The sequence below is a fragment of the Sus scrofa genome, chromosome 11 (assembly GCF_000003025.6).
Source record: "Sus scrofa isolate TJ Tabasco breed Duroc chromosome 11, Sscrofa11.1, whole genome shotgun sequence".
Classification (NCBI taxonomy): Eukaryota; Metazoa; Chordata; class Mammalia; order Artiodactyla; family Suidae; genus Sus; species Sus scrofa.
Window position 1 is genome coordinate 2,567,996 of NC_010453.5, and position 24,113 is coordinate 2,592,108.

At 48.8% G+C, this 24,113-nt stretch overlaps 1 protein-coding gene across 6 annotated transcripts in view; it reads left to right on the forward strand.

Annotated features, from left to right (window-relative positions):
• Positions 1-24,113, forward strand: part of TNFRSF19 (TNF receptor superfamily member 19) — a 171,432-nt gene that overhangs the window by 98,690 nt on the left and 48,629 nt on the right. For all 6 annotated transcript variants that reach the window (XM_021065470.1, XM_005668283.3, XM_021065467.1 and 3 more), the window contains exons 3-4: positions 1,105-1,215; positions 16,279-16,457. In XM_021065470.1, coding sequence (XP_020921129.1) covers positions 1,105-1,215; positions 16,279-16,457 — 290 coding nt within the window. The remainder of the gene's footprint in view (positions 1-1,104; positions 1,216-16,278; positions 16,458-24,113) is intronic.

Here is a 24,113-nt window from a genome sequence, read left to right on the forward strand (position 1 = left end):
AACCAGGGAGCTGTCTTCCGTATCCTGTGATAAACCATAATGGTAAAGAATATGGAAAAAGGAATGTGTGTGCACACATACAGACACACACACACACACACGCATATGTATAACTGAATCACTTTGCTCTACAGCAGAAATGAACACATGGTAAATTAACTGTATTGCAGTGTTTAAAAAGCATATTGAGAAGTTCGCATTGTAGCGCAGCAGTAACAAACCCCCTGGCCTCGCTCGGTGGGTTAAGATTCCGGCGTTGCTATGAGCTGTGATGTAGGTTGCAGATGCGGAGCTGTAGCTCTGATTCGACCCCTAGCCGGGGAACTCTCATACGCTGCAGAGGCAGCCCTACAAAGCCTAACAAAAGAAATAATACAATGTTTACAAGTGTATTGTGAGCTCCCACTGAAGTGGCGAAGTGGCAGTTAGTAGGGAAGTGAGTTCATGTTTATGTAGCACTTTGAAGAATTCAGAGAGTTTGGCCGGTACAGTTGTCGTCATCATTCTCAGATATTTTACTGATCTCAGGATCGTCAGGTCGTATTTTTTGAATGATGAAGTCTAAGTAAATGGAACAGCTGAGAAGGGTGGAAACTTCTACGTCAGAACTGGGTATCGGATGTGTCAAGGATAACAGCAGAGTTCTCAGGGCTGTTCTGTGTATCCCATTTATTTATTTTTTTTCAATTTGTTATATGTGAATGTATTTCTATTTCTTGAAGATCAAAAAATATAATTTTTGAATTCAGAAGGATCTTGGATCTCTACCAACTGTTCTTTTTATACATCTTCCTTCTTAGGAAAAAGAGCAGCTCCTAGCTAATTTTACCTTGGGTACTCAGGAAAGCATCAAAAGAAGGTAGCAGTGAATTCCAGTAAAAGGGCGATTCTCCTGCAGGGAGCACAGAGCAGAATCAGGCTGTTTGGTTTAACTGTTCCCCTGGTTTTTTCAGAAAGTGGTTTTTCTTCGAAAGTGAAACCGAATTGACCTCAGTCTGAACAAATGTTTACATTCAGTGTTCATGTGAATAAACTGAAGATGTACTTTCTGTCTTATGAAAAATAGAATTAACTTACTTGAAGATAACGTTTTGTCTTTTTCAGGCGTGTACGGTGCTCTGTGAAACAGGAGACTGCGGGCAGCAGGAGTTCAGGGATCGGTCGGGAAACTGTGCCCTCTGCCAGCAGTGCGGGCCCGGCATGGAGCTGTCCAAGGTAATTGTCGGACGCCTGGGAACCTGTAGATCCATGTCTTTCAACTCTGTTCTTTTCAACTAAATTCTTTCAGTTCGTTACTCATGAGGATGTCTTGGTCCGTCATGTCCCTCTAGCCAAATGTTACACAATTCCCTTTTCAATTCATTTGATTCTTGCATCTTACTGAGACAAAAGAAATAGATACCAATACTTGTAATTCAATAAGTATCCTTGTTTTGTGTAACTGAGTATCTGTCATCCTTCACTGAAATAATAGAGCCATTAAACAACCAGGTCCTACTGTTCGGCACAGGGAAACATAGTCAGTATCCTGTGATAAACCATAATGGAGAGGAATATGAAAAATTGTATATATACATATACATGTAACTGAAAACCAGCGTATATATATGTGTGACTGAATCACTTTGCTGTACAGCAGACATTAACACAACATTGTAAATCAACTGGAGTTGCCATTGTGGCTCAGTGGTTAACGAATCTGACTAGGAACCATGACGTTACAGGTTTGATCCCTGGCCTCACTCAGTGGGTTAAGGATCCGGCGTTGCCATGAGCTGTGTTATAGGTCGCAGGTGAGGCTCGGATCCAGGACTGCTGTGGCTGTAGCGTAGGCTAGCGGCTACACCTCCAATTAGATCCCTAGCCTGGGAACTTCCATATGCCATGGGTGCAGCCCTAGAAAAGGCAAAAATACAAAAAAAAAAAAAATCAATCAAACAAACAAACAAACAAAAAACATTGTAAATCAACTATATACCTCAATAAAATAAAATTTTAAAAAAGAATAGTCATTAACGTTTACTTGCATTAATTAAAAGGAATCAACATTCTACTAAAGATTTAATGATAAAGCATTGGTAACAGAAAATAGTAATGCTACTATTTACTGGGCCTTTTTTTATTTTATGATTTTTATTTTTTCCATTGTAGTTGACTTACAGTGTTCTGTCAATTTCTACTGTACTGTGTAGCAAAGTGACCCAGTCGTACATATATATATATATAATTCTTTTTCTCATATTATCCTCCATTGTGTTCCATCACAAGTAAATCAACTGGAGTTGATTTACTAGATATAGTTTTCTGTGCTGTCCAGCAGGCTCTCATTGCTTATCCATTCCAAACGCAATAGTTTGCTTCTACTAACCCCAGAGTCTCAGTCCATCCCAGTCCCTCCCCCTCCCCATTGGCAACCACAAGTCTGTTCTCCAAGTCTATGAGTTTCTTTTCTGTGGAAAGGTTCATTTGTTCCGTATATTAGATTCCAGATATAAGTGATATCAAATGGTATTTGTCTTCCTCTTTCTGATGTACTTCACTTAGTAGTATGAGAGTCTCTAGTTCCAGTCATGCTGTTGCAAATGGCATTATTTTGTTCTTTTTTAAGGCTAAGTAGTATTCCATTATGTATATATACCACCTCTTCTTAACTCCATTCATCTGTGGATGGACATTTAGGATGTTTCCATGTCTTGGCTATTGTGAATAGTGCTGCAGTGAATATACGGGTGCGTGTATCTTTTTGGATGAAAGTTTGGTCCGGATATATTCCCAGGAGTGGGACTGCTGGGTCATATGGCAGTTCTATATTTGGTTTTCTGAGGTACCTCCATCCTGTTTTCCATAGTAGTTGTACCAGTTTACATTCCCACTAACAGTGGTGGAGGGCTTCCTTTTCTCCGCACTCTCTCTGGCCTTTGTTATTTGTGGACTTATTAATGATGGTCATTCTGACTGGTGTGAGGTGGTACCTCATAGTAGTTTCGATTTGCATTTTCCTAATAATTAGTGATGTTGAGCATTTTTTCATGTGCCTATTGGCCATCTGTATATCTTCTTTGGAGAAACTGGGCCTTCTTTTTCTTAAAATGAGGGTGGCCATTGCTCGTCAAGAGGTGGAGTCCAGCCAGGCCCCAAGGGAGCGGTTCCAAGCCAGAAATTTGAACGTTCCTTTGTAATGCCAATATTATTATTCATTTCTCCACCTTGAGTATATGTTAATCCCTGGAGCATGTCAAATACCCTCTTCTTCAGCACCCTCTGTGAAGAAACGGTGTTCTGGCGGGGTGGACTCAGAACCCTAGGTGCTCCGGGCCCTTCTCTGTCACAATATGGTCAGGGCCTCACATCCATTTATTTTCTAACCTTTTGAAGATATTACCCGTTGTGGACCGTTGATGTATCGTTTTGTTGTAAATAATGCATCAAGGTCTTCCTGTTAAAAAAGGAACAAAAGATGGGTCTTTTTTATTTTAAGTGGCTTTTAAAGAGACGTCCTTTCCCCTAGAATGCCATTCTGTGAAGGTGAGTCTTGTCATTCATAGATCTTTGATTGATGATCTGCAAACAGCAGGAAGCAAGGAATTACGCATATTCCACCAGTAACTCCCGGCGGGTGGCCTATCTGTTGTGTTGAATATACGGTGGCTTTTGGCGTCTTGGGCCCTTTGCGTGGATGGATGCTGGCTGGCTGTTGAACTCTGCGACATCCAGTGTGCTAGAGCACCCAAACGATGCTTTTTAATCCCTGTGGATAGTAGTAACATGTGGCTTCAGGCAGAGGTTTCGCTCTGTTGGATCTAAAAAGGTCCTTCATAGCAGCAGAGAGGTATGTGAGATTCATCAACAAAGTAGCAAGGTAACGATTGTGCCCAGCAGGCAAATAGATGATCATATTTCTACCCCTGGGTTCTTTTCCCAAATCCTGTGAAAGTCTGAAGGAAACATCTCAAATTCAAAGAGATGAGTAAAGCATTTCTAGGAAGTCGCTTCCTGATCTTCATCCTTTATCTAGAGAATGAAGCTTCTATCTATCAGCTCCAGTGTTTTTTTATTAAAAAAAAAAAATCTTCTAAGATTATTTGATAAGAGTTTCCATATTTCATAACTTCCCATGGACATCCAGAAGAAATATTTTTCAGTAGGTAGTAATTTTCCCTGAGTGTTGAAACAGCAGTCGAACCCTATTTCATTAGAAGCAACCAAAAGGAAGCAATATGAATAGCTCTACCTGTGTGCACCTTTTTTTTTTTTCTTTTTTTTCTTTTTTAGGGCCGCACCTGCAGCATATGGACGTTCCCAGGCTAGGCGTCGAGTCGGAGCTGCAGCTGCCAGCCTACCCCACAGCCACAGCAACGTGGGATGCAAGCTGCATCTACGACCTTCATCACAACTCAAGGCAACGCCCGATCCTTAACCCACTGAGCGAGGCCAGGGATCGAACCCACAACCTCATGGTTCCTAGTCAGATTCATTTCTCCTGTGCCACAGCGGAAACTCCTCGATCTAGTTATTGATATCCACAACTAAAGTTTTCTTTATATTAAGAGTTAAAAAAGGATATTTTCACCAGACATGGAACTCTCAAATAACCTTTATTCCAACATTGCTATGTGACTTATTTTGCTGTATGAAGCATAATTTAAAATTTCTGTCCATTTTCTAATATCCTATCTAAAACAACCAATCTTGGAGTTCCTGTCATGGCTCAGGGGAAACGAATCCAACTAATATCCATGAGGATATGGGTTTGGTCCCTGGCCTCGCTCAGTGGGTTAAGGATCTGGCATTGCCGTGACCTATGGTGTAGGTCACAGATGCGGCTCAGATCCCATGTTGCTGTGGTGTAGGCTGGTGGCTACAGCTCCGATCAGACCCCTAGCCTGGGAACTTCGATATGCCATGGGTGTGGCCCTAAAAAGCAAAAAATGAAATAAAATAATTCTTGGGGAGTTCCCGTCGTGGCGCAGTGGTTAACGAATCCGACTAGGAACCATGAGGTTGCAGGTTAGGTCCCTGCCCAGGTTCGGTCCCTGCCCTTGCTCAGTGGGTTAACGATCCTGCGTTGCCGTGACCTGTGGTGTAGGTTGCAGACGCGGCTCGGATCCTGTGTTGCTGTGCCTCTGGCGTAGGCTGGGAGCTATAGCTCCGATTAGACCCCTAGCCTGGGAACCTCCATATGCTGCAGGAAGCAGCCCAAAGAAATAGCAAAAAAAAAAAAAAAAAAAAATTCTTGGAGTTCCCTTGTGGCAGAGCAGATTAAGGGTCTAGCATCGTTGCTCCTGTGGTATGGGACGGCAGCTGTGGCTTGTACTCAGTCCCTGGACTGGGAGCTTCCATATGTCATGAGTGTGGCCAAAATAAATAAATAAATAAAATAATAAATTCGGATCATGAGGTTCTTTGAATTGTAACCGTGTATCTGTATCTTAAAACTCGAGCTCGGAAACCCTTGGGATAAGCAGGTACAGTTAAAATTTCCGTCTGTGGTTTAACTACTCCTAATTATTATTTTCTTTGGAAGGTATTCCACCTAATTTTTTTCACAAGGTGTCTGGCTTACTCTCCTGTTGTTGGGTTCCTACCGTCAGAACACGTGGTCGAGAGGCTTGCTGTGCTCTGCTCAGGCACGAGGCACACAGAAGCTCCCGGGCCAGGGATTGAACCTGCGCCACCGCTGTGACACTGCCAGATCCTCTAGCGCTAGGCCACCAGGGAACTCCTTTTCTTCCTTTAGGTTGTGAGGTTGTCCAGAGTCAACACAGCAGCCCCGGGTTCAGTAGGACCGACGTCCTTGTTGAGACTGATGCTTTTCCATCTTTGACCGCTTTTTTTTTTCAAGCAGCTGCAGTATATTTTATCTCATTGAGATGCATTGTGGCTCACTTCTTTTTTTTGGTTTTGTTTTTATTGGCTTAGAGTTGATATACAATGTCATGTCAGCCTCAGGTGTATAGCAAAGTGATTCAGTTGCACATGTACATCTGTCTTGTTTTTTCAGATTCTTTTCCCTTATAGGTTATTAAAAACATTGAGTCGAGCTCCCTGCGCTGTACAGCGGGTCCTTGTTGGTTGCCTTCAAAAAGCTGGAGCTAATGATTGGGATCCACAGCTAAAGATAACCGACCTTGTTTTTTATGTTTTATATAACATATTGTAATGTGCATCTGTTTATCCCAAACTGGCCACTTTGGAAACGCGTTCTTATTTTAACCTTTCACCCTGGATACTTTGCATCTCCAAGATGTGTCTTAACGTAAAAAATACAGACTCCATCTCAGAATGTCTTCAGATGTGATTGTCATAGCCACCTCGCCAACAAAATAAATAACCTTGGCCAAGGCTTGTTACAGACCAGGTCCTGGGTGATGTCTGAGTTTGGGAGAGTGGAATCCCTGCCGTGGGTCATAAACGGGGAGTGTAACTGCTCCTGCTCCGAGAAGATGAGGCAGAGACCCAGAGGTGAGCTGGCCCGTCCCCGTCACCATTGGCACGTGGCCGTGTGCGGGAGGCGGGGAGTCCTCAAGGTAAATGATCTGCCTCTGCCTTTTTTTTTTTTTTTTTTTTTTGTCTTTTTGCCTTTTCTTGGGCCGCTCCCGTGGCACATGGAGGTTCCCAGGCTAGGGGTCCAATCGGAGCTGTAGCCACCAGCCTACACCACAGCCACAGCCACGCGGGAGCCGAGCCGCATCTGCAACCCTCACCACAGCTCACGGCAACGCTGGATTCCCAGCCCACTGAGCAAGGCCAGGGATCAAACCCTCAACCCCGTGGTTCCTAGTCGGATTCATTAACCACTGAGCCACGACGGGAACTCCCTGCCTCTGGTTTTGATGATGTCCTTGTACAGCGCACTTTCTGTGATGCTGGAAACGGTCTCTGCCGTGCTGTTCAACACGGAGCTGATGCCCACAGTGCCCGGCCGATGCTGGGACCGCGGCCGCTGGCACCGAGGAGCTGGTTGTTTATCTCTTTTCCTTTAAGTTCTTCACCTGAGGTCACGGCCGCGGTATTGGACGGTCAGCTCTGGGGTGATCACTTCCTTCCAGAAGCTGTGGCTCAGGAGCAGCGTGCAAAACAGAGGCGGAAGTCCCAGCATGTGTGCCTCCTCCTCCAGGCAGTCCTCAGTGTCCTGGTCCCCACGCGTCTCTGTCCCTCTGCTTCAGGGGTCCTCGCTGTGGCTCTGCGCATCAGTGCCATACGAGCCCCCAGAGCTGTCCCGCACCGGCTGCCTCTTGGCCCTTTGCCTCCAGCTGTCCCCCCCCACCCCACCCAGAGCCCCAGGCACCATCTTTCTCACTGAGACTCTTTTTAGTAACTTGGCTTGTAGATAGTTTTCCTGAATCTCTGGGAAAATTCATGACAGGTCACCCAGCCATGTGGAGTCTCTTTTGAGGCTTTTGTCCCCTTGAGCCGTATGGACTCTCTCCCCGATGGCAGGCGGCAGTGTTCAAGTTTGGAAAATTTCTGATAAAGAGAACTAGTGGTGTCTCATTCCCATTTCGGAGGCGGAAGGTACCAAGCGTGGTTTCCATGGCTGTGTCAGCAGCGCGGGCGGGGCATCCTGACCGGGACGGTGGGTGTGAGGATTCGGGGGCGTCCTGGGGGCTCCTGAGAATAAAGAGCCTGGGGACGTGGCGGAGGACAAAGTGCCCACCTGGACTTGACTCTCCCTGTGTCGCGTCTGCCGGCCTCGGCCCCGCTTCCGCCCCGAGTCTCCCGGCCAACGCTGTGCTTTGAGCGGGCTCGCCTCCCAGCAGTAAATCAGGAAACTGGTTTTTGCAGGAGCCTCTGGAAAGAGACTTCAAGTCTCTGGCACGGTTTTCAAAGCAAGCTTTTCTAAGCGATTATTGGGATGGTTCTAGCTCATGTGAAAAAAATTCATTCCTGTAAACAACAGCAGCATCCTGCCCCCCCGCACACATTTCACATTTTTAAAGGCATCTGTCTTTTGGAAAACTGCTTTCGTCCTCATGAAGAAACTCATACCGAAAAGTAATGTCATTTTCAAGCACAAAAAGATTTATTTCTGCCGTTTAATTACAGTGTTGCTCACTTTATTTGTGTTTAATTATACCTAAGCAGGCCCAGTGAGGGTTGGCAGATATTAACACGCTCTGGCTTGTATTTTTTCTTTAGAAAACTCCACTACGGGTTTTCATAAACGGCAAGTTGGGGGCGGGGGGCCATGTCTTTGGCGTTGCTTTATGAAAGGAAATTGAAAAGCCGATTTCTAAACACTGGCCGCATGGATCTCATTTGTCACTTCCATGTCTGTGCCCATAAAAAAGTAACTTTTTCTCTGTCCAGCTTGAGCTTTTGAAGTTCAGAGTACCGGAGTTCACACTTAGTGGCTGTACAAGGAAACGGTGCTTTCGACTCGAGGCCCCGGACGTGTTTCTGGGCCAGCCGGGGGTCCGGGATGGTCTCCCTGCCCCCTGGGGGTCCGCTGGGGCTTCCGTTAAAGTCCTCGCTGTACAGATGGAGGGAGGGAGAGGGGATTTGAGGACTGTTTACTTTGAGTCATTTTGCTGCTGGAAAGCCACCAAAGGTGGCTCAAAAATATTGGGCAGATAAAAAAAAATGTGACAGAGCTACCGCGGCCGCCAGCTGGCGGCGGGGGGGGGGCACCCTCTCTTGCGTTGGAACCTTGGAACCGAGCTGGGGAAGGCCCTTCACCCCATCCCGCCTTCACCCCGTCCCCACCCCCACCCAGCCCCCCACCCCGGTGGGTCCCGGAGGAAGACTTGGCCTTACCTAGTGGGAGGTGTTGCTGGGGGGAGGGGGGCCCTTACCCGCCTCCGCTCTCCGGGGTACAGTCCTAGCATGGTCGTGATAAGGCTGATAATCCTTGAGGAAATGCTGCCCTCACGTCATTTGTTCACCCATCTGTGCACTCAGAGAAGCACTTATTCATGACGCGCCGGCTAGTGTGCTTTAAAGAAGACGTATTTGATGGCACAGGTTGACAGCGGCCGGGCAGCCCTCACGTGGGAACCTCTGCAGCAGGGGTGGGACCACGGCGATGGACTGGATGGTGGGAGAGCTTGCGCTCCTCCGGGCCCACAGCCGGGACGCGTGGGAGTTCACGGCCAAGGCGCAGGGGTGGGGGTGGTGGGTGGAACCGTCAGAGGAAGAGGGGCCCAGAGCAGAGCCCGCCGCGGGGTGCCGGCTGAGGACGTGTCAGGGGCAGGAGGGCTCTGAGGGGGAGCCCTGCAGGGTTCTGGCTCAGACTGGGTTTTAGAGGGAATGTGCAGGGGGGCTGGGAGGGGGGCTGGGAGCCTGAAGGGTGGCCCAGCGTCTCCGACAGCGTCCGGTGCGTGGCCTTCGGGAGGGAGTGCAGGAGCCCCGGGTCAGATTCCGGGGCTCCCTCCCTCACGCCTGAGGTTTGGATGTGTAGGCCACGCCCCTTTACAGCTTGCATTCCTCTTCATCCCACCTCACAGTTTATTACTAAAAAGCCTTCTTGGAGTTCCTGCTAAGGTGCGGCAGGCTAGGAACCTGACTGCAGCAGTTTGATGGCTGCGGAGGCGAGGGTTTGATCCCCGGCCTGGAACCTCCATGTGCATGGGCGTGGCCCTGAGATGGATATAAAAAAATGAAACTGAAGCGGTCCTCTTGGGGACTCAGGGAAACCCTGGGCATCTGCTTTAAGCTTTGAGGCGCCCGGTCGTGATTTCCCTCCTCAGTGCGATCCCAGCCCCGGTGTAGACGGCGGGCCGTCCTCCGTAAAAGCAAAGCCTGCGTCTAATCCGAAGCCCAGGCCCCGGACTGATTCTCTCTTCTGTCTCCCTCAGCCTCCTGCACTGCACATGCCCCCCACAAACGCACACACATGCCCACGCATGGCCCCCACGAACGTGCATGCACACGCGCACACGCTCACACATGCATGCACACTCACATGCGCCCTGCACTGTGTCAGGGCACCGGAGCAGGTCAGGGCTGCAAGCAGCAGAGCACACTGCACTCTGGAGCCTGTGCAGCTGGGCTCAGCCCCCAGTCTCCGTGGACCCGCGGGGCCTACCGCAGCAGGGCGGGGGTCGGGCTGGAAGGTCACCCAGAGGGGACCGTGGAGGGGGTGGTGGGCGGGCATCTGGGCAGGAGGGGCAGCGGATGGGCATCTGGGTGAGGCCGCCGGGGGGGTGGAGAGTCAGCGGATGCGGAGGACGGGGCCTCTGGCTCAACCCACTTGGCCGGACCCTTGGACAGCTGGGCCTTTGGAGGCTCGGCCTCAGCCCAGGGCGTAGCCGGAAAAGCGGCTCCGAGAAACCTGGGGAGTCTGGTCAAAGGCGAGGACTCAGCACAGCCAGCGTGGCAGCCGCCCCTCCCTCACCCGGCGGACCTGGCCCCTGCTCCCGACAGGACGGAGGGACACCACAGCCTGGTGCTGTCCTCCTTCGGTGTCCGGCTGGGGCGTGTGATCCCCGACAGTGCGACCCGCATCCCCCCCAAAAGCCACCCTCCCTGGCCCCGCCCTCGGGACCCAGGATGGGTAAGAACAGCCTCCGTGGGGTAAAGACCTGCGTCCTGCGGGGAGCTCGGGAGTGGGCGCTGATGATGAGACGTGGGGGGCTGCGGGGAGGTGCAGGACAGTTGTGCGTGCATGTACGTGCATGCACACTCACACACTCACTCATACACACACTCACACACACACACTCAGGGAGCTGCTTGGGGAGCCTTCCCCCAGCCTGGCCCCGTGTTCCCTGTTTGGGGAAACGGACAATTAGGGATGAAGGTCGGGAAGGTGGGTCTGGTGAGCGCCCCTCTCTCCGCCTCTGTGTCTCTGCCTCTGTGTCTCTGCCTCTGTGTCTCTGCCTCTGTGTCTCTGCCTCTGTGTCTCCGCCTCTGTGTCTCTGTCTCTGTCTCTGTCTTGATTGTTTTGCCTCCTTTCTGTTTCTCTCGATAGGTGTTTATCAAACTTTATATGGCAGATTTCAAGGCATTTTAACCACGTCGTTTTACTGAATGAAATGGAAACGTCAAAGCAGACATTATCTTGGGGGTCACTTAATATTTATCTGCTGTTTACTGTGTAGCCTGGATGTCAGGTAATGACGGCATCTCTCCGTCTGTGGTGCTTTAGAAATACGACGCATCAGCTCTAAAAGTGGTTGCTGCTACACAGTAATTCCCTGGAAGTAATTTGTCTGAATGTCTAGTTAATTCAAGATGAGTTAATTTAACACGTGGAAGAGTCACTTCATACACGTCTGAGACTATCATGAACTGCAGGTTATGATATCACTCTTAAAAGTTTAAAAATAATAGGGCGTTCCCATCGTGGCTCAGTGGTTGACAAACCCGACTAGCTAGTAGCATCCATGAGTTTGTGGGATTGATCCCTGGCCTCGCTCAGTGGATTAAGGATCCGGTTGCCGTGAGCTGTGGTGTAGGTTGCAGACGAGACTCACATCCTGTGTTGCTGTGGCTGTGGTGTAGGCCGGCAGCTGCATCTCTGATTCAACCCCAGCCTGGGAACTTACAAATGCCACGGGTGTGGCCCTAAAAAGACAAAAAGACCAAAAAAAAAAAGAAGTTTAAAGATAATATTAAGCGGTGTTTCTAATAATGTCTTTTTTAAATGGCAAATGTTTAAAGAAAATGTATTTTAAGTGAAATTGCCCCAAATCAGTCTCTATACAAGTATGGCTCTTGACACCTGCTCTGTAAATGCTGGTACTATTTTCTTTACTTTTTTTTAATGGCTGCACCCACAGCGTATGGAAGTTCCTGGGCCAGGAATCGAGCTCACGCCTCTGAAGCGACCCGCGCAGCTGCAGTTGGATTCTTAACCCGTTGTGCCATGGTGGGAACTCCTCTATTTTCTGATATTGATGATCCAAGCGTTCCCTCAACCCCTCACCTAAATCCATCCCCAGGGAAAATTATTCTTGTTTTCACCAAAACAGATAAACTCCAGGCAGAGTATCAAGCCAATATTCAGTTAATGAAGGCAAACTAGGATGCATTTGAAGTCTGGCTTTTTTTTCCTTCTATACAGGATTTGGTCCAGCCTAGAATGAATTAAAAAAAAAAAAAAAAGTTTCATCGAGTTCCTGTCATGGCTCAGCGGTCATGAACCCACCTAGTATCCATGAGGATGCAGGTTCGATCCCTGGCCCCGCTCAGTGGGTAAATGGGAAAGGATCCGGCGTTGCCGTGAGCGGTGGTGTAGGTCGCAGACGTGGCTTGGATCCTGAGTTGCTGTGCCTGTGGTTGTAGGCCAGCAGCTGCAGCTCCAATTCATCCCCTAACCTGGGCACCTCCATATGCCAAGGGTGCAGCCCTAGAAGAAAAGAGACCAAAAAAAAATTTTTTTTCTGAAATCCTCATTCTGTGACATGTAGTGACAGGTAATTGACACACAGCGGTATATGGCAGAGACTCATCGGTCCACACGGTCCTTTTGTGCAATACAAACTCTAGAACGCAGTCAGGAATCAACAAAGAAGCACAGAGATTCCCTGACACTAAAGTTTATGTTCTTTTTCAAAAGAGATGGACCGTCAGCGCACCCGTGTCTGTTTCCTTCAAGTTCATCTCTGATCGGATGGTTTATCTAGTGTCTCTGGATTGGGGAGGATGGAGTGGCTGGGGGACTTTAATGTTGAGCAGGAGGAAGGAATGGCAGCTGACCGCCTGGCAGGGGCATTAAAACAGAACCGTGGAGTTCCCTTGTGGTGCAGCAGTTTAAGGCGCTGTATCGCTGCTCTGAGTCAGGTTCGATCCCAGCCTGGGACCTTTCGCATGCCGCCGATGCAGCCCAAACCAAACCCAAACCAAAAAAACATCAGAACTGCCCCCACAGACACAGGACTGCCTAGTTCTTTATGACAGCAGAATGAAGTAGTTGATTCAACCAGGAGCGGTTGAATTATATTTTATGTCCCCATTTTCAAAAGCAGATCATTGCTATTCACCTTAGAAAGACTTTTATTCATGAAAACTATTTTAGTTGGAAAGTGGCGTTGGGAGGAAGCTGGAAGAAATCGGGGTTTGAAGGTGACTTTATTCCCCAGTGAGGCTTGATTGTATTGGAATCAGGAAAATTGGCTTATCGGGCTGTAGAGAATCCAAAACAGTAATAGCCAGAGGAGCGTTTATTTGACGATGCCTGTGCTTGATTTAGAGTTTAGAGGCTGTATGTGTTTTCCCGTTTATTCCTTAAAATGACCCTGTAGGGCTGGCAGTAATATGTCATCTCACAGAAGAAAGGACTGAGGGTCAGAGGCGTCTCAGAATGGCAGCTGGCAGGTGGCAGATGTGTCTTTGGCTCAAGTGCAGGAAAACACACGCTTTCCCCTGTGTCCTCCCGGCCTGAAAAGCAGCGTTTCAGACGCTGGCTGCCAGTTGCCAGACCTGTGCCTCTCTACCTGCGCTCCTCTTCCCACTCCCTCCTGTTGTCCTTCCTTCTCTGCTGCGCGTTTCCTGTGATGAGACCCATACAGTCGACGCCGCCTGGATCAAAGCGTGATTTTGAAATTGCTGTGCAGGAGCCTTTGCCTGTGAGCCTGTGAGCAAGGAGGCCTCCGCCCCCGCTGTCACGTGCCCAGGCTTTGATCAGGACGTGGGCGGGAGGCTCCCTCTGTGCCCAAAGAAAGCCTTTGGGTGCCTGAGGCTCTCTCAGCAGCTGTGCCCCCAGTCAACACACAGCCGCGGCCCAGAATCACACTGTCCAAGCCCCAAACTAGCAGTGACCTCCGCCTGCAAAGACCGAGTGCTCATCCCAAGGAATTCTCCCTGAATGTGGATCTTTGCTGTTTTCCTAGAGATGCTTTTGGCAAGAACATCAGACCATGACAGAAAAAACTGCAAAGACCTACGTAGTTCCACTACCCCCACGACCCCAAGGATAATGCCTTTTACCAAGTTTAGAGAAATTCCAATCTCTGAATCGGTCTCGTTTTCTTCCGCTGCTCCTGCTCGTGCCTTCGGCTCGGCACGTGGTCTGGCTGCAGCCGTCAGGTTAGGAAGGTGAGACCTCCTGCTCTGTGTTCCTCCCCTCCTCTTTGCCTGCTTGCTCAGGACACACATGTGGAAGACCGGCAGGGGAACGGAAGGGCTGGGGAAGGTGACCGAGTCCCTGGGTGAGGTCTGAATTGAGGTGTCAGTGCCAGCGTCCCTCACTGGCGGCTTATCCGCTGTGGGGGGTACTCCCCTTCGCGTTGGTTTTGCGTGCCTTTTCGGCCAGAAGGTAGCTGCTTAGTTGACTTGACTTTGTATATAGGTATGGATGGAGGAGTTAAGTATATAACTTTTAAAGAGAAACAAGGACTTCGAACTTGCTGGATCTGCCTTCTGCTTCCGTAGTTGCCAGGGGAGGAAGCCGAGGCTGTCGGTAGAAGCCCCCCATCCCCCGCCCCTCCCCTCCCCCCACCGTGTGGGCTCCCAGCAGGCCCACCACACCGTGCTCTGTTTGCAGCTCTTGAATTGCTGTCTGATTTTTTTCTTTAATGGCCAGTGTTCTGCAGAAACCACCACATGGTACCGTCTTAACATTTGTTATGTGAGCTTTCAGGCATCTTTGTCCATGTCCAGTAAATGCCCGAAAGACCCACAGTGTAGTGCTATGAGGTCTGACGCTGAAACGAACAGTGTAAGTTCATATCATATGACCTGGCAGTTCTGCTCCTGGGTCTGTACCTAGAAAGAAAACCCAAAACGCTAAAAGATAATTCACCCCAGTGTTCATTGCAGCACTATGTACAGTTGCCAAGCTGTGGAAGAAATCTAAGTGTCCGTAGGCAGATGAATGGATAAAGAAGACATGGAGTGGTTTGACAGTGGAATACTATTCAGCCATGAAAAAGATCAAACGGTTGCCATTTGAAGCAACATGGCTGGACTTGGAGGCCATTATGCCAAGTGAAATAAGTCAGACAAAGACACATCCTCTATGACATGATTTACCTGTGGAATCTAGCACAGTGCAACAAACTAGCGAGTAAAACAGAAAAGCAACAGACTCACAGATATAGAGAACAAGCTAGTGGTTACCACTGGGAGAGGGAAGTGGGGCAAGATGGGGTAGGAGATTTCTTTAAAAAGGTTATTATGGGATCGGCAAAATCATGTGTATGAAACTTTTAAAAATTAATAAAGCACTGTGGAGTTAATGAATTAATTAATAATAAATAGAATAAACATGTAGGTTCAAATCCTGGTTCTGGGAGTTCCTGTTGTGGCTCAGTGGGTTAAGAACCAGATGTAGTGTCCATGAGGATGTGAGTTCCCTCCTTGGCCTCACTCACTGGGCTAAGGATCTGGCATTGCCACCAGCTGTGGCGTAGGTTGCAGATGTGGCTCCGATCTGCTGTTCCCGTGACTGTGGTGTAGGCCTGAGATGCAGCTCCGATTTGACCCCTGGCCCAGGAAATCCCATCTGCTGCAGGTGCGGCCCTAAGAAGGAAAAAAGAAAAGAAAACAAGCTTGGTTCTGACCTTAGCAGCCACGGGGTTAAGGGCAGGCCTTCAGGGCCGTGGGAGTCATGGCAGCAGCCCCCTTGCTGGGGAGGGGCATGAATCAGTGAGGTGTTGGCCCAGAACAAGCTCATGATACACCTTATACTCACTGTTAACGCTTTTGTAGGAAACGGGGTCGTGTCTCCCGCTTGGCATGGTAGCTCCTGCTTGAGCCATTGCAAACTCTTGCCTGTAGAACTTCTTCTGTGGCTGCACCCTAACGCCAGAGGACTCTGACTTTGGAAGCGAGCCTCTGCGGGTCACAGAGCCATCTGTGTCACCCTTCCTTGGGACATGCTGCTGGGATCTGGCGCCCAAATCCTGAGAAGCTGGAGCCCTTCCGTACCGCAGGGCTTTAGCCAGACCAGAGTGGAGGCCCTGCCCGCTCCCCGCTGTCTGTGCCCAGCCCAGCCTGCCAGGGCTCCGGATGCTGCGTAGATTTCTAGGCCTGTGGGCATCGGATGGTCCTGGTGCCCTCATGTTCACCTGCTTGGCAGAACGCGTTCCCTCTGCCTTAACAGCCGGAAGGTGTGTGGCCATTCCCCTGACTCTGCTTCTGAGCAGTCGTGGGACTGAGTTAGAGAGGAAAGGGCCCCCGTTCTGCCCTGAGCTGGAGGTACTTGAACGCCGTGGGTGGCTGAGGCTCCTTCTGGCCGCAGAGGAGGTCGTTCGCAGTGGGAGACGCATTTGAACTTGTTGGAAGAGCTGTCGCCGCTGCTGGGCAATGTCCCACCCGGGTCCAGGCCACGTGTCCTTGTCCTTTTCCACGCTCGCAGGGTCTGACTAGCCTTCTCTTCCCTTCCTCCTGCAGGAATGTGGCTTTGGCTACGGGGAGGATGCCCAGTGTGTGAGGTGCCGGCCGCACAGGTTCAAGGAGGACTGGGGCTTTCAGAAGTGCAAGCCGTGCCTGGACTGCGCCCTGCTCAGCCGCTTCCAGAAGGCCAACTGCTCTGCCACCAGCGACGCTGTCTGCGGGGACTGCCTGCCCGGGTACGTGGCCAGTGCTTCCGTCGTAACTCGCTCGTTATTGGGAAAAGGCATTTCTCTGGTTCCCTTCCAAAGACACCTGCCGGCCTTGACCTGAGCGCACTTGCCGAGGCTCGAGGTTTTGTGGTTCCCGGTGCCTGTGCTGCACCCAGTGCGGGGACAGGCGTGGTTAGAATGAAGTGGGTAAGTGCGCTGACCAAGGCTCCGTGTCACAAAAGCCCAGTGGGGTCCTGCAGATCAAGGAAAGGAAACAGGGACAAGGGGACAAGAGAATATGCAGGCGGCTCCCAGAAGAGCAAGCGCTGTGGCCTGAGATCTATCGGGCGAAGGTGTCTGCCGTCAATAGTGAAGGTGAAAGGCACACACACCGTCCCCTCATTTTAACAGTGTTCCTGGAGCCGCTGGGAGGCATCGATCACTCCGGGGAGGGAGACAAAGATACCCCACCCACGTGCGGCTTATGCTCTAATCAGAGGAACAGTATCTACACAGCAAATCAGAAGTTGTGCAGAAAGGTGCGACACGATGCTTCTGTGGAAAAAGGAAATCTCAGCAGCTCAGGGAGCTTTGGGCGGGACCCCTGGGGATGCAGGGGAGGCAGGTTGCAGATTAAAATGGGTTCTCAGGTTGGACGATGCTGAAAAGGTGAGATCTCTGTAAATACAGACCCTAAGGTGGATGTGACCTGGTGTATGTCAGAAACTCCCAAGAGGCCAGGGCTGGAGCAAAGGGAGAGGCAGTGGGGGTGGCTGGGGGTGGGCAGGCCTGACGGTGCCCACTGAAGATGAAGCCAGGCCGTGGAGGGAAGGGGGACCCCACCCAGGCCAGGTGGAGAGACAGACCTGGGAGGAGGAATTGTACAGTTTCCGGGAGGTAACCACTGGCCAGAGACACCAGATGAAAAAGCAGTGGGGGCCAGAGTCCCGAGGAAGATCGGGACTCAGCGGGGGCAAGGGATGCTGTGCTCTTAGGGAGCGAGGAGGCACTGCTGCAGGAGGTGAGGAGGGAAGAGGCACAGGGTGAAACTCAGAACGTAAGTCTAGAGCAGAGCCGGGAGAGAGACTGGGATTGTTCCCCGAGCTTCCCCGGAAGCCAGGCTTTATTGCGGAAGTAAACCCACCAGCAGCCTTACGGGAGCAGCACACGTGTGTTATTGACAGCGTGCAGGCACGTGGCTAAGCTCGTTAACGTGAATTATTTTCTGTAATGTTCAAAGTGTTTTAAAAGCAAAGGTGAGCCCCGCAAGGGTAAGGTTATTCAGGCGAGATGGTGCAGTTAGGACTCGGTGTAGGTGCATCTGGGGACCACACCCAGGACTCTGCCTCCACAATCCACGATTTAAGTCACTGTCGATGGAGGACCCCAGCTGCCCTTGGCCAGCACATGCCCACAGCCTCCTGGGTTTGACCAGATGCCAGGTGCTAGTTCTGGGGCTTTTATTGAGGCCAGAGGGCAGATAAAGCTGTGGTCCTGAAGGAGAGAAACAGGGCAGGAAATTGCCTCGAGGTTCAAGCATATGTGAAGACCTAGCACCCACACAGATGCAAAAAGCGGTGGTCTTGCAACAACAGCACAGGCGACTAAAGACCAAAAAAAGCTACATTGGACTTGATCAAATTAAAGTCTTTTGTGTTTGAAGAATACCATCAAGAAAATGATAAAAGACAACCCCCAGAATCAGAGGTACTATTCATAAATCACACATGTGATAAGGAACCATTTTATCTGCAATATATAAAGAGCTCTTGTAACTCAATAACAAGAAGACCAAAAAAAAAAAAAAAAAAAAACCAATTAAAATGTGGGCAAAGGATCTGAATAGACATTTCTCCAAAGAAGATGCGCAAATGGCCAGTAAGCGCATGTAAAGATGTTCAACATCAGCAGTTATGAGGGAAATGCCAAAAACCCCCGCATGCCTCCCCCTCGCCAGGATGGCTGTAACCCAGAGACATACAGTAACAGGTGTCCGTGAGGATGGGAAGGAATTCGAACCCTCATGCACTGTCATTGGGAATGTCAAACGGTGCAGCCACCGTGGAAAAGCATCTGGAGGTTCCTCAAAAAGTGACAGGCAGAGTTTCCAGGCGACCCAGCCGTTCTGCTCTCAAGTACATAAGCAAGGGAGTTGAAAACACATCTGTACAAAAACTTACACACAGATGTTCCTGTACATAATAGTCCAAAAGTGGAAACCACCCAGATGTCCATCAGCTGATGTGTACGGATGAAGAAAATGGAGTATATTCCAACCCTGGAGTATTACTCAACAGTGAAAAAGGAATGACTTACTGATACATGTGACAGCGCGGCTGAGCCTGGAAAACATTAGGTTCAGTGAAAGAAGCCAGTCGTATTCCTTCTGTGTGACGTGTCCAGAGTAGGCAAATCTAAAGAACAGAGAGTAAGTTAGTGGTTGTCTGGGGCTGGTGGTCAGGGAGGTTTGAGAAGGATGCAGAGTGATGGCCAACCAGGATGAAGTGTCCTTTTTGGCATGAGGAAAATGTCCTAAAATGGACGGTGCCAATGGTCATGCAACTCCGTGAATGTCCTACATACTGTAGGTGGTAGTGAATTGCTTCTTAATAATCTGGGTCTTTTTTTTCCTTAAAGTAATGGCTGGAGTCTCAGAAGACACTGACAGCCTGTAAATATCATTCCCCAGCGTTCTGACCGGGTGCAAATCTAAAGGGGAAACAGAGCTTCACATCTGCAGCACCCCATCCCGCTACTTGGGGGCACTCTTTGTGGGGGTGGGGCGGGGAGAGAAAGAGTCCACGGCGGGGGGCGGGGAGGGGGCTGGACTGAGCTGGGCAGGGCCCGGAGACCCAGGACTTGGTTTTTGCCAGGAGGGAACTGTGGGGGGGGGGGGCTACAGCCCTCCCCAGGAGCTCCCTCCAAACGTGCCTTGTGCGGCCCCAAATTCCTTGTTACCTGAGCCCACACTCTAGTTTCCTCAGTGTTCGCTCATCCTTTAGGTAAATGCTCAGCTGCAGGGACGTTAGAAATGAGTAGACATTTGAAGATGTTTCATAGTTTATTTATATGATTAGTTTAAAATTACATCCTAGAGTTCCCGTTGTGGTTCAGCGGCTTAAGGTCCCGATGCTGTCTCTCTGAGGTTATGGGTGTGATCCCTGGCCTTGCTCGGTGGGTTACGGATCTGGCATTGCTGTGGCTGTGGGGTAGGCGGGCAGCTGCAGCTCCGATTTGACTCCTGGCTCAGGAACTTGTATATGCTGTGGGTACGTCAGGAAAAAGGAAAAAAATAAAATAAAAAATAAATAAAAATTTTTAAAAAATTACGTCCTTTCTGGGCCAGCATGAAGGTAGGAGGCAGGCAGCAATTACAGCGTGACTTTACCCAGGTATTCCGAGGGTTTAAAAACGCTCAGCCAGCTGGACTGTGTTTGTGGGAAGGAGGCAAATAGTTGACACCCATTTTGCAGACAGGGAAACTGAGGCAGAAGGAAACTAAGCCAATTGCGTATTGCTTCCAAAAAAATGCTGAAGTCAGGCTCCGGGCATGGTTATGTCTGGGGCTGTTCCTCCCCCTGCAGCCACGGCCTCCCTGCAGTAAAGGTTTGCTGCTACCTCCCGTGCAGCCTGGCCAGACAGAATATAGGTCACTTTAGGGGGCCTAGCAGAGCGCCTGGTACACAGGAAGCACTAAATAAATGATTGACACTGGTGCCGGGTCGTGTTACGGGGGCCAGGGAGAGTTTTGCAGAAGGTGCCCGAAGGGCCTCCAGCCCCTCCTGCGGCCGGTGCCCGCCTTTTCCTGCTCCAGGGAACGGGGGCCCGGAAGTAACCTGGCCCCTGCCAGCTCTGTGCTGCTTTTGGTAAATAACGCTTCTGAGCACTTGATCCAGGTTCACGGATTTCATCAGCAAAACCGCCCTGTGAGCTCGGGATTAATAGCATCCCCTCCCCCGAAGGAGGAAGTTGGTCCTTGGAGCGGATGAATGACTTGCCCGAGTCATTTAGCCTCAAGTCCGGTTTCACTGACCCCGAGGACAGCCTCTGCCCCCCTCACCCACCAGCCCTGCCCCCCAAAGCACCTGAACCACCTGCATCTTTCCTCGTCCTTTCTCTCATGTTGGCGCTAAGCTGCCTTGCCCGTCCCGAGCACGCCCTCAGCTCCAGGCTCCCACCCTGGCGATGCATCTTTTCAGTGGCATCTGCTCAGTTCCACAGGGGCCACTGCTGTGGCTGCTGAGACGTGGACAGCGGGTCAGCCCACCAGCCAGAGCGGGAGTTCACAGGCGTGCGGGAAAGGACAGAGTTGTCACCTGTCACCACCTGAAAAGGGGCCTGATGCTGCACAGAGGGCCTGGCAGCTGCATTTGAGTGGGTATGAAGGGACAGCGCTGAAACGCCAGAGCTGGATGGGGCATGTCATCGCAGGGAGAGTTAGTGTCTGCAGCCAGGATTTCTTAAAATAGCAGTTGTTGAGCCGGTGTTCTCTAGACTGAGTAGTGTTATTTGGATTCAGTTCAGTTAAAAACTCGTCTCCAGGTTCCATGGTGGGGAAACTCGCGGGTCTCTAAGATGTGTTTATATGCCGCCTCTCACCAGAGATTAAGTACAATTCAGTGTGCTTTCCTTTTGTCTCTTGGCATCAGCTGGCTGAAAGCCCAGAGTAAAATTTAAAGTTCAACTATAGAAGTTCCCTGGTGGCTCAGCAGGTTAAGGGTCCGGCACTGTCACTGCTGTGGTGTGGGTTCGATCCCTGGCCCAGGAATTTTTGCATGCTGCAGGCGAGGCCTCCCAAAATGATAATTAAATCAAAGAATAAAGTTCAGGAATTCCGGCTGTGGCACAGCAGGTTAAGAATCCAGCTGCAGTGGTTTGGGTCTATGTAGAGATATGGGTTCAATCCCTGGCCTGGCACAGTGGATTAAAGGATCCAGCGGTGCCACAGCTGTGACATAGGCTCTGGCTCAGATTCAATCCCTGGCCCAGGAACTTCCATATGCCGTGGGTGCCGCCATTAAAAAATAAATAAATTTAATAAATAAAGCTCAATTACAAGAACTAGTTTAACCAGACACCTTGTGTATGTCTCTGTTCCCTTTTATCGTAATTTAATTTTATAAAATCTATAAATCACGTGGTCGGGAAGAAGGCTGCAAATGTTATTTATCTATGTCCCCCAAACCTTGGCAGTCCAAACAAAAAGAGAGGGCGGAATAATTTTGAAAGATTGCTAGATTTCTTTAAATGCTTAATCTTTTAAGTCACATCTTAAAACTCTCATTTCTGTATCTCCGTCTTCAAATTGGATGATAATTTTGAGGGAACTCTTCTAAAAAATAAATCTGAAAAAGCAACGCCTTTGATTGTTAATACGTAATTGGTAATTCAGCCATTATTCTCCACTTAAGGATTCAGACCTTGACCTCATTTTTGCCAAGTGGAAAAAGTGAGAGTCATTTGATGGTTTTGAACATTTCGTGGTGGTTAAGAAAATCTTAGATTCTGCCATCCAGCCCTCGCAGTCATGAGGCTGGCAGGGCAGGTTCTCCTTCGGGTAATGTCTGGACCACTGCTGCTAGCCATCAGCATCACACCTCTCCTGGAGGAGTGGCTCCGGGGAGCCCTAGGAGTTGATGGGCACACCCAGCCTCCTTCCAGTCAGCATTTCTAGTTATTCTTACCTAGATTTCAAGGTCATGAAGACATAGGATTTGCTCACCTTCTGGCCTCGTTTGTATGATGGCCCTCAAACTCATCATGTGTCTTACTTTATTTTACTTTTATTTTATTTTAGTGTGTAGCGGCTTGATATGGGATCTCGCTTCCCAAACCAGGGATTGAACCTGGGCCACAGCAGTGAAAGCACCAAATCCTAACCACTAGACCCCCGGGGAACTCTGTCATATTTTAATAAGTGTATTTTTGGCAAATATATTTTGTTCAATTTCAGGGAGAGCTCAGACCTCTGAAAACTTTTGTCACAAGTAGAATTCTTTATTTTAATACCATTCAATAATGGCCACATTTGATTCCTGGTACTTGTTTCGCTTATTTACCTAGAAGGAGTTTTTCTGTATAAAAACTATATGAGACAATCTCAATATTTAATTTAATCACTGTATAACTTGGCAAGTTTTCTGAGAGGATAAAGAGAATTAATCCGCGTATATTACAATGTTTAGCAAGAAATATACCTAAGAAAGTTCCCTTATGTTGTCCTATGGTTTTTACCTATTTTTAGATTTTTAATGCATCTTTTGGGCCACGCCCATGACACGTGGAAGTTCCTGGGCCAAGGGTTGAACCCCTGCCACAGCAGCATCCTGAGCTGCTGCAGTGACAACACTGGATCCTTAACCTGCTGAGCCACCAGGGAACTCCCATATGCATTTTTTTAATTTTGGTAAAAACATGTAACATAAAATTTACCATCTGAGCCATTTTTAAGTTCAGTAGTGTTAAATATCTTACACTGTTGTGAATAGTTCCCCAGAGACTTTTCCTCTTCCTAAACTGGGACTCCATCCCCATGACCCAGTAACTCCCCTTTTCCTGCTCCTCTCAACCCCTGGTAACAACCATTTTACTTCCTCTCTGTATCAGTTTAGTGGCTCACGGTGCCTCATATGAGTGGAATCATACACTGTTTTCCCCTTTTGACTGGCTCGTTTCGTGTAATATAATGTCCTTAGGTTTCATCCACTTGTGGTACATGACAGGATTTCCTTACTTTTTAAGGCTGAATAATATGCCACTTTGTGGATCTATCCCATTTCAATTATCCATTCCATCCTCATTGGACCTTTATGTTGTGTCCATACCTTGGCTGCTATGTACATGGGAGCTCAGATATCTCCTCAAGATCCCGCTTTCAAATTCAGCAACCTTCACCAAAGCGGGTATAGGGGAAATGTATCTCAACGTAGTAAAAGCCACTATGACAAACCCATAGCAAACAAAATAGAGCAGTGAAAAACTGAAAGCCTTCTCACTAAAATTGGAAAGAAGACAAGGAAGCCCACTCTCACCACTTCTAGTCAACATAGTATTGGAAGTCCTAGCCACAGCAATCAGACAAGAAAAATAAATAAAAGGTATCCAAACTGGAGGGAAGAAGTAAAATTGTCATTAAATGCAGCTAACATGATATTCCATATAGCAAATCCTGAAGAGTCCACACAAAAATTATTAAAACCGATAAATGAATTCAGCAAGGTAGCAGGATACGTGATTAACATACAGAAATCTGTTGTATTTCTTCACACCAACAATGAAATTTCAGAAAGAGAAAGTTAAAAAACAATCCTTTTTAAAATCATGTCAAAGAATTACCTAGGAATAAACCTGACCAAGGAGATGAAATATTTGTACCCTGATAACTATAAAACATTGGTAAAGGAAATTGAATATGATTTAGAGAAATGGAAATGTATCCCATGCTCTTGGATTGAGAGTTAATATTGTTAAAATGGCCATACTACCCAAAGCCAGTACGATTCCTATCAAATTACCCATGACATGTTTTACAGAACTAGAACAAGTAATCCTAAAATTTACATGAAACCACAAAAGACCCAAAGCAATCCTGAGGAAAAAGAACAAAGCTGAAGGCATAACCCTCCCAGACTTCAGACAATACTACAAAGCTACAGTAATCAAAACGGCGTGGTACTGGGAGAA